This window comes from Pongo pygmaeus, chromosome 10, assembly GCF_028885625.2.
Source record: "Pongo pygmaeus isolate AG05252 chromosome 10, NHGRI_mPonPyg2-v2.0_pri, whole genome shotgun sequence".
In the NCBI taxonomy this organism is placed as follows: domain Eukaryota; kingdom Metazoa; phylum Chordata; class Mammalia; order Primates; family Hominidae; genus Pongo; species Pongo pygmaeus.
Genome location: NC_072383.2, coordinates 21,998,968 through 22,013,507, shown reverse-complemented (window position 1 = coordinate 22,013,507; position 14,540 = coordinate 21,998,968). Strand labels below are relative to the sequence as shown.

General features: G+C 45.9%; 1 protein-coding gene across 1 annotated transcript in view; it reads right to left on the bottom strand.

Annotated features, from left to right (window-relative positions):
* Positions 1-5,882, bottom strand: part of LOC129009332 (myosin-11-like) — a 144,667-nt gene extending 138,785 nt beyond the window's left edge. Inside the window, 1 exon segment of the mRNA XM_054442080.2 lies at positions 5,538-5,882. Coding sequence (XP_054298055.1) covers positions 5,538-5,882 — 345 coding nt within the window.
* Positions 5,883-14,540: the final 8,658 nt, after the last annotated feature.

Below are 14,540 nucleotides of genomic sequence, written 5' to 3'. Positions count from 1 at the left end.
ATGTGTGAGTGAACAAAAGAGGTGCCACGGTCAATGGCTACCAGGGCCTGGGAGACGACAGGGAGTGGTGGGGTCTGTGGAAAAGCAGAGAGCATAAAAGCCCATCTCACAGGGACTGCTACCTCGCACCCTGCATTCTGCAGTGTCAGGTCCTCTGCTTTTTCCAGCAATGCCAGAAACAGATTTCTTTCCTTTTTTGATATATTAAGTTAACTCAATTTAAAAACAAAAATCACTCCTCTGTGTTAGCAGGTTGTAATCATTAGTCTAGCATCTAGTTAGGTGCTCAAAGAATCATAATAAAAGGTTCAATTCCTTCTTGCTCTGCACTTAAATCTTGTCTACCTCAAAGCTAACAAGGCCTCTGGCACTGTTCCCTCCTGCTCCAGCCCATGACCATCACCTCCTGCTCTAAGCTTATTACCCCAAGAGCTCTTTGCTACTAATCATAGGTATTCACCCTGGCCCTGGACTCACACAGACCTTGTCTGAATCCCAGCTCTGCCCACTTTCCAGTGATGGGACTGAGCACATCTAAGCCTCAGCATCCTCATCCTTTTTTTTGTTTGTTTGTTTTTTTGAGACGGAGTCTCACTCTGTCACCCAGGCTGGAGTGCAGCGGCACGATCTCATGCCTGTAATCCTAACACTTTGGGAGGCCAAATGGGGGCGGATTGCTTGAGCTCAGGAGTTCGAGATCTGTTTGGGCAATACGGTGTGACCCCACCTCTATCAAAAACAAAAAAAAATTAGCCGGGCGTGGTGCTACGTGCCTGTAGTCCCAGCTACTCAGGAGACTGAGATAGGATCCCTTGAGTCCCAGGAGGCAGAGGTTGCAGTGAGCTGAGATCATGCCACTGTACTCCAGCCTGGGCAACAAAGTAAGACCCCATCTCAAAAGAAAGAAAAAGAAAAAAGAAGACAGACTGAAATAGAAAGAAAGGAAGAAAAGAAAGAAAGAAAGAAGGGAGGAAGGAAGGAAGGAAGGAAGGAAGGAAGGAAGGAAGGAAGGAAGGAAGGAAGGAAGGAAGGAAGGAAGAAAAGAAAAGAAAAAAAAAGAAAAGGAAAGGAACGAACTCACTCGAGGCAGACAAACTCAGCCAAAAGACAGCATTCAGAAGACCAAGAGACCCTTAGGACCAGGCATCAAAGCTATGCTCCCCGCCAGGTATGCTACAAGTCTTCAGCGGTTTAGGTAGATTGCTAGACATTGCTGAGCCCAGAACCTGCATCTCTAAGATAAGGAGACAAGCTCCTCTGGCTTCTATAGACTCTTCTAGATCCAAGAGCACAAGAGGTCTGCCATAACCTTCTCAAAGGCGCATCATTTGAGGCGAGCCTTGCAGAACAGAGGAGAAAGTTTATCTTCATCACAGAGGGCAAAGTCATGCATGCCAGACCACGGACCTGGCCTCACCTCACTACCCGCCTGTTAACAAGAGTCACGCATGCTGCTATTATGGGCTGGGAGAGTAACTCACTGTGCTCCCCCACCCCAACCCCTTTCCTTCTTTATTTTCTCTGTCATGACAACAGTTTCTATTAAGCAATTAAACTGACCAGAAAGGAACAAGAGAAGAGCGGGGCCATCATCACAAGGCTGAAAGGATTTTAATCTAATCTGTCCAGAGAAGCATAGCAGGAATTTGAAGCTTTGATTCATTTATTTTTAATCTGCTGTCAGAAGATATTTTGGGTCTCAGGACCTTCATACGCCCCTTATTTTTTTTTTTTTTTTCTGATTTCTATTTGAGGACAGCAGGTGAGATGAATACACAGGCCTGTCCTGAAACTCCCTAGATGGTGACGATACATCTTAGATGGAAGACCTGGGCCCCAAAGAGTCCAATTTTCCCTCTAGCTCCCTACAGACGGGCCTCTTTAGAAATATCCAACATACTGGCTGGGCATGGTGGCTCAGGCCTGTGATCCCAGCACTTTGGGAGGCTGAGGCAAGTGGATCACCTGAGGTCAAGAGTTGGAGACCAGCCTAGCCAACATGGTGAAACCCGTCTCTACTAAAAATACAAAAATCAGCGAGGCATGGTGGCACATCCCTGCAATCCCAGCTACTCGGGAGGCTGAAGCAGGAGAATCACGTCAACCCAGGAGGTGGAGGTTGCAATGAGCCAAGATTGCTCCACTTCACTCCAGCCTGAGCAACAAAAGTGAAATTCCATCTCAAAAAAAAAAAAAGAAGAAAGAAAAAGAAAATGTCCAACATACGAACAGCCCCAGATCAATAATATTTCCATACAAACAGTGCCACAGATAAGAGACATCCCCTACTTAAGAAAGTAAAGATACATTTTGCAACACTGCACCTCAGCTTCCTTCCCTAAAAGGGGCAAACATTTTTAACTCAGGGGATGTTGTATTAAATAAAATAAAATGTGTCCAGGTACAGCACTTGGATTGGAGGACATATTTAATAGTTACGGTCAGGCATAGTGGCTCACTCCTATAATCCCAGCGCCATGAAAACTCAAGGCAGGAGATGGCTTGAGGCCAGGAGTTTGAGACCAGCCTGGGTAATATAGTGAGATCCCAGTCTCTACAAAAGTTTTTTTTAAAAATTAGCCAGGTGTGGTGGTGCACGCCTGAGGTCCACAGCTACTCAGGAGGCTGAGGTGAGAGGATCACTTGAACCCAGGACTTGGAAGCTGTAGTGAGCTATGATGGAACCACTGCACTCCAGCCTCAATGACAGAGTAAGTCCCCATCTCAAAAAGAAAAAAAAAAAAAGTTATGAGTTGCTCAGTTGCTCACTCTTACTTAGCATTTGGCTCTTTGAAAAGCCACTCTAACCCCTTCTGAAATATCTATAAGAACAGTGGAAAAATGGCCTATCCCCATGACAGATTCTATACTACCCCTTACGAGGGGTATCTTTGGGGCTGCCTGAGATACATTACACAAGCCAACACTGAGCATTTCCAAATGGAAAAAAGAGCAAGTCACTAAACTGTGTGCCCAACAGGCTTTTAAATATGTAAACAGATACCATGCTCACAAAGAGACAAAGAACGCACCGCATCTCTGGTTAAGGACTAATTTTTCTGTTTTGTGTTCACTATGCTTTCTGAATTCTCCAAGTGTTCCGTAGTGAACGTGTCTTAGTTTCCTAATTAGGAAAAAAATGTGCAGGACATTTTTAGAGATGACAAGGGGCTTTTTGTAATTTTCATTTGGCAAAATGTACAGACCAGGACCAAAGGGACAGAAGGATGCCAAGTGATGGAAGAAGAACATCTTACTAGTAAAATCAAAACTGATCATAACCACAGCAAAAACCAATCTAATAACACTTAACATTTTCAGTGCCTACACTTAACATGTAGCAGGAAGTGTATTAAGTGCTTTCTATTTAGAGTAACCCACTCCATGAAGCTGGTACTATTTTTTTTTTTAAAACATACAAGGTCTCGCTCTGTCACCCAGGCTAGAGTGCAGTGGCACAATCATAGCTCATTGCAGCCTTGAACTCCTGGGCTCAAGTGATCCTCCTGCCTCATCCTCCCTGAGTAGCTGGGATTATGAGTACGCACCACTGCACCTGGCTAATTAATTTTTGCAGAGATGGGGTCTCGTCGTGTTTCCCAGGCTGGTCTCAAACTCCTGGGCTCAAGTGATCCACCTGCCTCAGTTTCTCAAAGTGCTGGGATTACAGGCATGAGCCACTATGCCCGGCTCCCAAGAGGCTGGCACTATTCTTGCATCCATTTTACAGAAAAGGAAACAAAGCTTCAGAAGCATGAGGTAACCTGCTCAAGGGTGAGCAAGCCCTTTCAGAGAGAAGAGATAGACGTAGGCTGGGTTGGGTGACCTCTGCGCACCAGTCTGGTGACCCATGACCCACAACATCACACACCAAGCCCAATCATCTAGTCCAGGCAGTCCAACAGAACTTTCTATGATAATGGGAACATTCTGCACTTATGCTACCCAGTACACCAGCCACTAGCCACAGGTGGCTATTGACTACTTGACCCAGGGCCAATACAACAAAAGAAATAAATTTGTTATTTTTTATCTCTTTTACTTATGTATTTATTTAGAGATGAAGTTTTGCTCTTATTGCCCAGGCTGGAGTACAATAACGCGATCTTGGCTCACTGCAGCCTCTGTCTCCCGGGTTCAAGCGATTCTCCTGCCTCAGCCTCCCAAGTAGTTGGGATTACAGGCGCACACCACCACGCCTGGCTAATTTTTATATTTTTAGTACAGACGGGGTTTTACCATGTTGGCCAGCCTGGTCTAGAGCTCCTGACCTCAGGTGATCCACCCATCTCAGCCTCCCAAAGTGCTGAGATTACAGGTGCGAGCCCATGCACCCAGCCAATAAAGTTTTTAATTTTTTTTTTTTTTTTTTTTGAGATGGAGTTTCGCTCTTATTGCCCAGGCTGGAGTACAATGGCACCATCTCAGCTCACTGCAACCTCTGCCTCCTGGGTTCAAGCAATTCTCCTGCCTCCGCCTCTCAAGTAGCTGGGATTACAGATGTGCATTACCATGCCTGGCTAATTTTTGTATTTTTAGTAGAGACGGGGTTTCATCATGTTGGCCAGGCTGGTCTCAAACTCCTGACCTCAGGTGATCTACCCGCCTTGGCCTCCCAGAGTGCTGGGATTACAGGTATGAGCCACCACACCCGGTCTAATGTTTCTTTTAATTAATTTAAATCTAAATTTAGTTAGCCACAAGTGGCCAGTGGGTACCATATTGTGCCATCTCTAGTCCACTCTGATCTGCAAGTCTACCTAAAAGAGTCCTAGGACCAACCTGAACATTCCCCTCTGTGACAAGGAAGACCTCCCTAAAACCTAGCCACATCCTTATGTCTCCTACACACCTGGCTGCCAAGAAAAACCAGCCTTTCCAAAGCGGTTATGAGCTCTTCTTTATTTTCAAGAGGAAGGAAGGACAGAGAACGATGCCAATGAAATCTGTTGAGAGTTTATCATATGTCTTGGCACTTGGCATATGTGATGACATGGGATTGTCACACCTCCTGTCTGTAATGAGGGTGATTATTCCCATTTTATGGATAGGAAAACCGAGGCTTCAAAAGGGGAAATAACCTCTTCAAGGGCTGAGATGTGAACCCACGTTGGAAAGATTCCACCTCATCTTGCAATCTCCCTCGATCAAATCTTCAGCCTCCCATTTCCTTTTTTTTTCTTGAGACGGAGTCTTATTCTGTCACCCAGGGTGGAATGCAGTGGTACAGTCTTGGCTCACTGCACCTCCACCTCCTGGGTTCAAGCAGTTCTTCTGCCCCAGCTTCCCCAGTAGCTGGGATTACAGGTGCATACCACCACCTTCGGCTACTTTTTGTATTTTTAGTAGAGATGGCATTTCACCATGTTGGCCAGCGTGGTCTCGAACTTCTGACCTCAGGTGATCCACCCACCTCAGCCTCCCAAAGTGCTAGGAGTACAGGCATGAACCACTGTGCCCAGCCCTCCCAACACATTTCTAATGCCTACTTTCCTCATGAGGCCAGGAGTAGGTACCTGGCTGCCTGCAATACTCACATATATTAGCCCTGAGAAGTACCGCTCCCTCAGATTGTGTAGCACGGAGGCTTTGTTGAGGCACGTCAGCTCTGCCATGTCCTCCACCTTGGAGAACTTGGGTGGGTTCATCTTCTGGATGTCATCTTTCCCAACCATGACCTTCTTGCCATTCTCCACCAGCTCCACAACCACCTCATCCCCCTTCTCCTCCTTAATGCTGGCTGCCTCAAAGCCCTGCTTCTCCGAGGGGACCCAGACGAGTCTCTTGGCGGCCCAGTCAGCCTGGGCCACTGGGCTGTTGATGAAGTTTTTGTCCACAAAGAGGAACTTCTCATCGTCACTGAGTTGTCCCTTCTGCACCATGGTGCCTTGTTGGTCCCCTGTGGAACAAGGTAACAGGGTCAGAATCAGACCACAACTAAGCCCGGAAGACAGATCAACCACTCACCTTGCCCTGTCTAGGAACTCGGTCTGCAGAGACATCCCACCAAGTAAAAAGACCTGCAGTATTTTGTAGGTGGTCGAAGAACAGAGACCACACAAAGGCTCTTCAGAAAGGGATGTGTGTCATCGCCTAAAATACCAAAATTCAAACAACCCAAATGTCCATCAACATAGAGCTGGATACATAAGCCATGCTATTTCCATACCGTGAACTACTACCCAGTGCTCAAGAGGTAGGAAGAAGAGCTGGACGAGGTGGCTCACACCTGTAAACCCAACACTGTGGAAGGCCAAGGTGGGCGAATCACTTGAGGCCAGGAGTTCAAGACCAGCCTGGCCAACATGGTGAAACCCTGTCTCTACTGAAAATACAAAAATTAGCCAGGCATGGTGGTGCGCACCTGTAATCCCAGCCAATTGGGAGGCTCAGGCAGAATTGCTCAAACCCGGAAGGCAGAGGTTGCAGTAAGCCAAGATAGTGCCACTGCACTCCAACCTGGGTGACAGAGCGAGACTTCATCTCAAAAAAAAAAACAACAACAAAACAAAAAAACAACAAAAAAAAGAAGCAGGAAGTATGTCTACACGTGCTGATATGGGAAGATGGTTAAGTCTAACTGTGCACTGCAAAATAAGAGTCCTCAAATGATTAAACATAGAATTACCCAGATCACTTGAGCCCAGGAGTTGGAGACCAGCCTAAGCAGCATGGCAAAACCCTGCCTCTACAAAATATACAAAAGATTAGCCAGGCATGGTAGAGCACACCTGTAGTCTCAGCTACTTGGGAGGCTGAAGTGGGAAAATCACCTGAGCCTGGGAGGTCAAGATTGCAGTGAGCCAAGATCAAGCCACTGCACTCCAGCCTGGGTGACAGAGTGAGACTCTGCCTTAAAAACAAACAAACAAACAAATAAACAACCCAATGTATATAACTGGAAACTCAGTAAAAAGAAAGAAATTATGCAATAAAATAAATGAGTCTCAAGAGCATCATGCTCAGTGAAACAAACCAGAAAGGCCACACGCTGTATTATTCCTTCAATACGAAAAACTATTAGGCTGGTGCAAAAGTAAGTGTGGTTATTGTGATTGAAAGTAATGGTGGCCGGGCACCGTGGCTCACACCTGTAATCTCAGCACCTTGGGAGGCTGAGGTAAGTGGATCACCTGAGGTCAGGAGTTCAAGACCAGCCTGGGCAACATGTTCAGAACCCATCTCTACTAAAAATACAAATATTAAGGGAGTGTGGTGGCACACACCTGTAGTCCCAGCTACTCAGGAGGCTGAGGCAAGAGGATTGCTTGAACCCAGGAGGTGGAGGATGCAGTGAGCTGAGATCGCACCATTGCACTCCAGCCTCGGCGACAGAGCGAGACTCTGTCTCGAAAAAAAAAAAAGTAATGGCAAAATAGAAAAGGCATATCTATGGTGACAGGCAATCAAGAGTTGCCAGTGGAGGCCATGCATGGTGGCTGACACCTGTAATCCCAGTACTTTGGGAGGCCAAGGCGGGGGGATCACTTGAGGTCAGGAGTTTGAAACCAGCTTGGCCAATGTGGTAAAACCCCATCTCTACTAAAAATACAAAAATTAGCTGGGCATGGTGGTGCACACCTGTAATCCCAGTTACTCAAAAAGCTGAGGCAGGAGAATTGCTTGAACCCGGGAGGCAGAGGCTGCAGTGAGCTGAGATTGCACCATTGCACTCCAGCCTGAGTGACAGAGAGAGACTCTTGTCTCAAAAAAATAAAAAAAAAAAGAGTTGCCAGTGGCAAGGAAAGGAATGGATTAGTAAGAGGCACAGAAGAGGTACATAAGAGGTAAGAGGCACCACCTTTTGGTGTGATAAAAGTATTCCCTGTGGTCATGGTGGTGCTTACAAGGCTGTATACATTTGTCAAAACTCATTAAGAATGTTCTATCCACTATAGGATGACTAAAGTGAACAATAAAATATTACACCATTTCCAAGAGCTAGAAGAAGGACATTGAATGTTCCCAACACAAAGAGATGATCAGTCATTACATAGGAAGTAGCAAAATAAAAGTAATGGTAAATGCTTGAGATGATGGATATGCTAATTATCCGATCTTATCTCCCCACACATTATATGTATTAATATCAAAACATTACTAAGAGCTGGACTCAGTGGCTCACACCTGTAATCCCAGCACTCTGTGAAGCTGAGACAGGAGGATCCCTTGAGGCCAGGAGATCAAGACCAACCTGGGCAACACAAGAAGACCTTGTCTCTGTAAAAAAATTAAAAATTAGCGGGGCATGGTGGTGCATGCCTATGGTTCCAGCTACTCAGGATGCTAAGATGGGAAGATGGCTAGAGCCCAGGAGGTCAAGGCTGCAGTGAGCTGTAATCATGCCACTGCACACCAGCCTGGGCCACAGAGTGAGACCCTGTCTCAAAACCAACCAACCAAACAACTAAAAAAATCATTATGGACCCCATGAACAGGTATGATCATTTGTCAATTAAGACATAAATTTTTTAAGTTGAAAAAACTCACTCAAGCTATACACTTAAAAAAACTTGAATTTAAGTTGGTGAGTTTTACTTTATATAGATTATACCTCAATAAAGCTGATTAAAATATTTGTCATAAAATATTTGTCTTTATATGTTTGTGTGTACATTTCTAAAAGTCTAGAAAATTGCATACCAAAATATTATACTAGGGTTCTAGCTGGTCAAATATGAGACAGTGTGAATATCAATAAGAAAAATAATTATATGTTCATCACCCCAACACCCCAAAAAGGGTTGAAAGACAAGTATATTTAAATCCATTTGTTCAAAATGATTTTTGTTGTTGTTTGAGATGGAGTCTTCCTCTGTTGTCTACGCTGGAGTGCAGTGGTGCAAACTTGGCTCACTGCAACCTCTGCCTTCTGGGTTCAAGTGATTCTCCTGCCTCAGCCTCCTGAGTAACTGGGATTACAGGCATGCACCATCACACCCAGCTAATTTTTGTATTTTTAGTAGAGACGGGGCTTCGCCAAGTTGGCCAGGCTGGTCTCAAACTCCTGACCTCAAGTGATCCACCAGCCTCGGCCTCTCAAAGTGCTGGGATTACAGGCATGAGCCACCGTACCTGGCCCCAAATGCATTATTTTTTAAATGGGTACAGAAAGTGGGGTGGAAATGTGAAAATCTTGATTCTGCCTTTTCTATACAAATTGTTCCTTAGGGTAACTAAATTAAAAAGGAGAAGTCTCTCTTGATGGAAGATTAGGTCATTAAGTGTCCTCTCTACATGGGAAGCCCATTGATGGTAGATTCACATTATCTGTCCTGTTATCCAGATGCGTTTATGAGGAGATGGACAGAGACAACACACTCTATAGGCCTGTCCGGGCCCCTGTTCCTGACTCTCTGACCACAGCTGCAGGGGCTGTCCTGGAAACACTGGCTCACAGCCCCTTCCACCTCTTGCTGCTGGGATCCAAAGAACTGAGTTGCTGGCTAAGTGGGGACATATGGCCACCAGGATCTATGTGTGGTTGACATCCCTCCTTCAGCAGGGAATTCACAATTCCTTTGAATTCACTGATAATCCCCATGCTTGGGCCCCAAATCCCACAGCGACAGAATAAAGACCCATGTCCCACTCCTGGATCCCTAGAGCTGAGCACCCAACCCTGAAACCCAACCTTTTGGGTGATGCAGATTTTGCAAGGCAGAATGGGAGTGGCAGATATTCCAATACCTATTTTTTTCCTTTCAGGGCTGAAAATAATAATTAAAAAACTAATTTAAAAAACCTGCTGCTGGGTGCAGTGGCTCATTCCTGTAATCCCAGCACTTTGGGAGGCCAAGGCCGGCGGAACATCTGAGGTCAGGAGTTCGAGACCAGCCTGGCCAACATGTGAAACCCCGTCTCTACTAAAAATACAAAAAGTTGCTGGGCATGGTAGCATGCGCCTATAATCCCAGCTACTCGGGAGGCTGAGGCAGGAGAATCACTTGAACCCGGGAGGTGGAGGTTGCAGTGAGCCAAGATTGTGCCACTCACCGCACTCCAGCCTGGGCAGTAAGAGTGAAACTCAGTCTCAAAAAAACAAAAAACAAACCTGGAAGTTGATTTGCTCAGAGATTTTCTGCTGGGAGACCTGATATAGTAGCTGATGAAAAAAAAGTGGCGGCTAGGTGCGGTGGCTCACACCTGTAATCCTAGCACTTTGTTGGGGCTGAGGTAGGAGGATTGCTTGAGGTCCGGAGTTCAAGACCAGCTGGCCAACATGGCGAAAACTGGTCTCTACTAAAAATACAAAAATATTAGCTGGGCATGGTGGCAGGAACCTGTAATCCTAATTCCTCGGGAGGCTGAGGCAGGAGAATCACTTGAACCCAGGAAGGAGAGGTTGCAGCGAGCTGAGATGGTGCCACTGCACTCTTGCCCAGGCAACAGAGCAAGACTTCATCCAAAAATAAATAAATAAATAAATAAATAAAAGCAGAGAAATGAGGAAATCCCATCTAAATCTGAATAATCACTTCAGATATCCAGAAAGAGAAATAAAGATCTGGTAGACAACATGTATTGTCCTAAGTTTAACAATCCTCCTTTCTGCATTTTAAAATCGTTATTGAATTTGGCTTAGCTCATAGTAAGACCAACAGTGTCCTGCCCCTGACTCCACTTACCCTATCTTAAAAAAGACTCCCTTCTACATGGAAGAATTCCAGTGAATACATGGAGAACAATAAAACTAGGATGTAACTGTTTATAAAGCTAATAAAATAGTGGGTCTCAAGCTGGGCACGGTGGTTCACACCTGTAATCCCAGCACTTTGAGAGGCCCAGGCAGGCAGACCACCTGAGGTCAAGAGTTTGAGGCCAGCCTGGTCAACATGGCAAAACCCTGTCTCTACTAAAAAATACAAAAATTAGCCGGACATAGTGGCATGCGCCTGTAATTCCAGCTACTCAGGAGGCTGAGGCAGGAGAATTACTTGAACCCCAAAGGTGGAGATTGCAATGAGCCGAGATCATGCCACTGTACTCCAGCCTGGACAACAGAGCAAGACTTTGCCAAGGAAGGAAGGAAGAAAGGAAAGAAAGAAGAAAGGAAGGAAGAGTCCGGGCACGGTGGCTCACGCCTGTAATCCCAGAACTTTGGGAGGCTGAGGCTGGAGGATCACGAGGTCAAGAGATCGAGACCATCCTGGCTAACACGGTGAAACCCTGTCTCTACCAAAAAAAAAAAAAATTAGCCAGGCGTGGTGGCGGGTGCCTGTAGTCCCAGCTACTCAGGAGGCTGAGGCAGGAGAATGGCGTGAACCTGGGAGGCGGAGCTTGCAGTGAGTGGGTGAGTGGAGATTGCGCCACTGCATTCCAGCCTGGGCGACAGAGCTAGACTCCGTCTCAAAAAAAAAAAAAAAAAAAAAGAAAGAAAGAGTCTTGGCAAGTTGGCAAGGGCTACCAGTAATTGCTAAAACCATTAGGCCAAGGGGGCTCACATTTCCTGGTGCATTAGCTTCTGAGTCAGTAGGACTGGGATGGGGCCCAAGAATATGCATTCCTAACCAGCTTCCGGGTGATGATGATGATGCTGGTCTAGGGTCCCCACCACAAGACTGACTATATCAGATGAAGAGCTGTTGTGGAATTTTATAAGGGATGGGTCCGTCTGACATCACCTAAATCTACTAATTAACCCTAACGTCACAAAAAGAGAGAGCTAACTAGACATTATAAACATTACATGCCTGCAGATGGGGCGCTACAGGAAGTGCCGTTGCCACTAATGACATATTCTTGCTAAAAAGAAAAGGGGATGGAGATGGGGGATGAAGGCGATGAAGCCTCCAGATCTAACGCCTGTCTATGGAAAATGCAAGGCACAGGAGAGCATGTTAAACAATGCAGTAAAATCCCAAAGGTGAGAGACTATGCTCTGTCGCCCAGCTAGAGTGCAATGGCGGGATCTTGGCTCACTGCAACTTCCACCTCCTAGGTTCAAGTGATTCTCCTGCCTCAGCCTCCCAAGTAGCTGGGATTACAGGTGCATGCCACCACGCCCAGCTAATTTTTGTATTTTTAGTAGAGACGGGGTTTCACCATATTGTCCAGGCTGGTCTCAAACTCCTGACCTCAGGTGATCTGCCCGCCTTGGCCTCTCAAAGTGCTGAGATTACAGGTGTGAGCCACCATGCTCGGCCAGGACTCTGTTTCTTTAACAAATAAAATACAAACAAAAAGGAGGGGAACCTATAGATTAAAAAATAATTGAAAGAAAACAGGCTGGCAGTAGCCCACACGTATAATCCCATATTTTGGGAGGCCAAGGCAGGAGGATTGCTTGAGCCCAGGAGTTCGAGACCAGACTGGGCATTATAGCAAGACCCCATCCCTTTAAAAAAATATCAGCCAGGCATGATGATGTATGCTTGTAGTCCCAGCTACTAGGAGGCTGAGGCAGGAGGGTTGCTTGAGCCCAGGAGTTTGAGGCTGCAGTGAGCTATGATTACATCACTGCACTCCAGCCTGGGTGACAGGGTGAGACCCTGTCTCAAAAAAGAGAAAGCCACAGACAACGAGAACATTTCATAAATATAGGGCATTTTCATTAGCCTAAAAGATCTTTCTGAGCCTAGATAACATACAAGTTCATTGGTGCTGGCAAAATTTGATTGGTTGCCTCATCTTGAGAGGTAAGATAACCTGCAGTCATGAAAAGACATCCAGACTTTGCAATCAGACGCTAATTCAAACGTGACTCTGCCACTGCAGAAGGCGTGCTTCTGGGCGACTTACGTAGATCTCTGAGACCCAGATTTACTGTGTATTAATACTGGGGACCTAATGGGTGCCCTACAGAGCTGCCATGAGGTTTAGATGAAACTCTCTACACCAAACTTGCCTAACCTGCAGCCCATGAGCTGTATGTGGCCCAGGATGGCTTTGAATGCGGCCCGATACAAATTCATAAACTTTCTTAAAACAGTGTAATTTTTTTTTGCGATTTTTTTTTTTTTTTTTTTTTTTTAGCTCATCAGCTATCATTAGTGTTAGTGTATTTTACGTGGGGCCCAAGACAATTCTTCTTTTTCCGGGGTGGCCCAGGGAAGCCAAAAGATAGGATACTCCTGGTCTATACCAAGTACCTTCTGTTTCTATGCCCTTTCCCACTTCCCACGACTCTAAGCCACTTCGCTCATTCCTAACCAATAGCATTTACTACTATTGGATGCTTTAATTATGTTTATTTCTGGACAGCCATGGTCACAGAAGTGGCTTGATACGATGCGTCTTCTTTTAATAGTATAACCGAGGTTAGTTTAAACAGGCAGCAAAATAGGAAATGCGGCAAAGTATTCAATAATTCCTTGATAATCTCTTGTTTCTTAAGGTGTTGCAGCAGATTGTGTGTGTGTGTGTGTGTGTGTGTGTGTGTGAGAGAGAGAGAGAGAGAGAGAGAAAGAAAGAGAGAGAGAGAGAAACTGGAGGATGCATAAAAGAAATGGGAGGATGTGAAGATGAAGTAGGCCGAGTGTGATGGCTCATGCCTATAATCCCAGAACTTTGGGAGGCCGAGGCAGGAGGACAACTTGAGGTCAGGAGTTTGAAACCAGCTTGGCCAACATGGTGAAACCCTGTCTCTACTAAAAATACAAAAATTAAAAATTAGACAGGAGTGGTGGTACGTGCCTATAGCCCCAGCTACTTGGGAGGCTGAGTCAGGAGAATCACTTGAACCTGGGAGGTGGAGGTTGCAGTGAGCCGAGATCATACCACTGCACTCCAGCCTTGGCGACAGAGTCAGACTCCATCTCAAAAAAAAAGAAGCGTCAGAGCCGGGACCCAAACCTGGGTCTCATTCTGGAGTCTACGTGGTTCTGCCTTTCACATAAGGTGGGTGGGCTTGTCAGATGCCCATGAAGGAATCGATCCTTTAAAGCACCTGGCACAGTGCCTGACACATTACAAACACCCAAAATAGGACTTGAATCAGGTGAAGTAAACTACAGCTCCACACCACAAAAAAGGACATCTCACAACACATCCTTGAGCAAAAGAAGGTGGTCACAAAAAGCACAGGTTCTGTGACTGTTAAACTGAGGTCCAAAACCAGGCAGAATTAATCTATGGTGATAGAACTCAGATAAGGAATGAATGAGCCTCGGGGGTGCAGTGATTGCAAGGACAGAACGTGACGGGGGCTTGTGAGGGTTGACCTCTAGATCTTCATCTGAATGCCAGCCCTATGAGTGTTCACTTTCTGAAAATTCATCAAACTGTTGGGCCAGGTGACATGGCTCATGCCTGCAACCTCAGCACCTTGAGAAGCCAAGATGACAGGATCACTTGAGCCCAGGAGTTCGAGACCAGCCTGGCCAACACAGCAAGACCCACCTTTAAGAAAAACTGTTTTTTAATTACCTGGGTGGAAGACTGAGGTAGGAGGATAACTTGAGCCGGAGTCTGAGACCAGCCTGGCCAACATGGTGAAACCTTGTCTCTAGCAAAAATACAAAAATTAACCGGGTGTGATGGTGTGCACCTGCAATCCCAGCTACTCAGGAGGCTGAGATGGGAGGATCACTTAAGCTCAG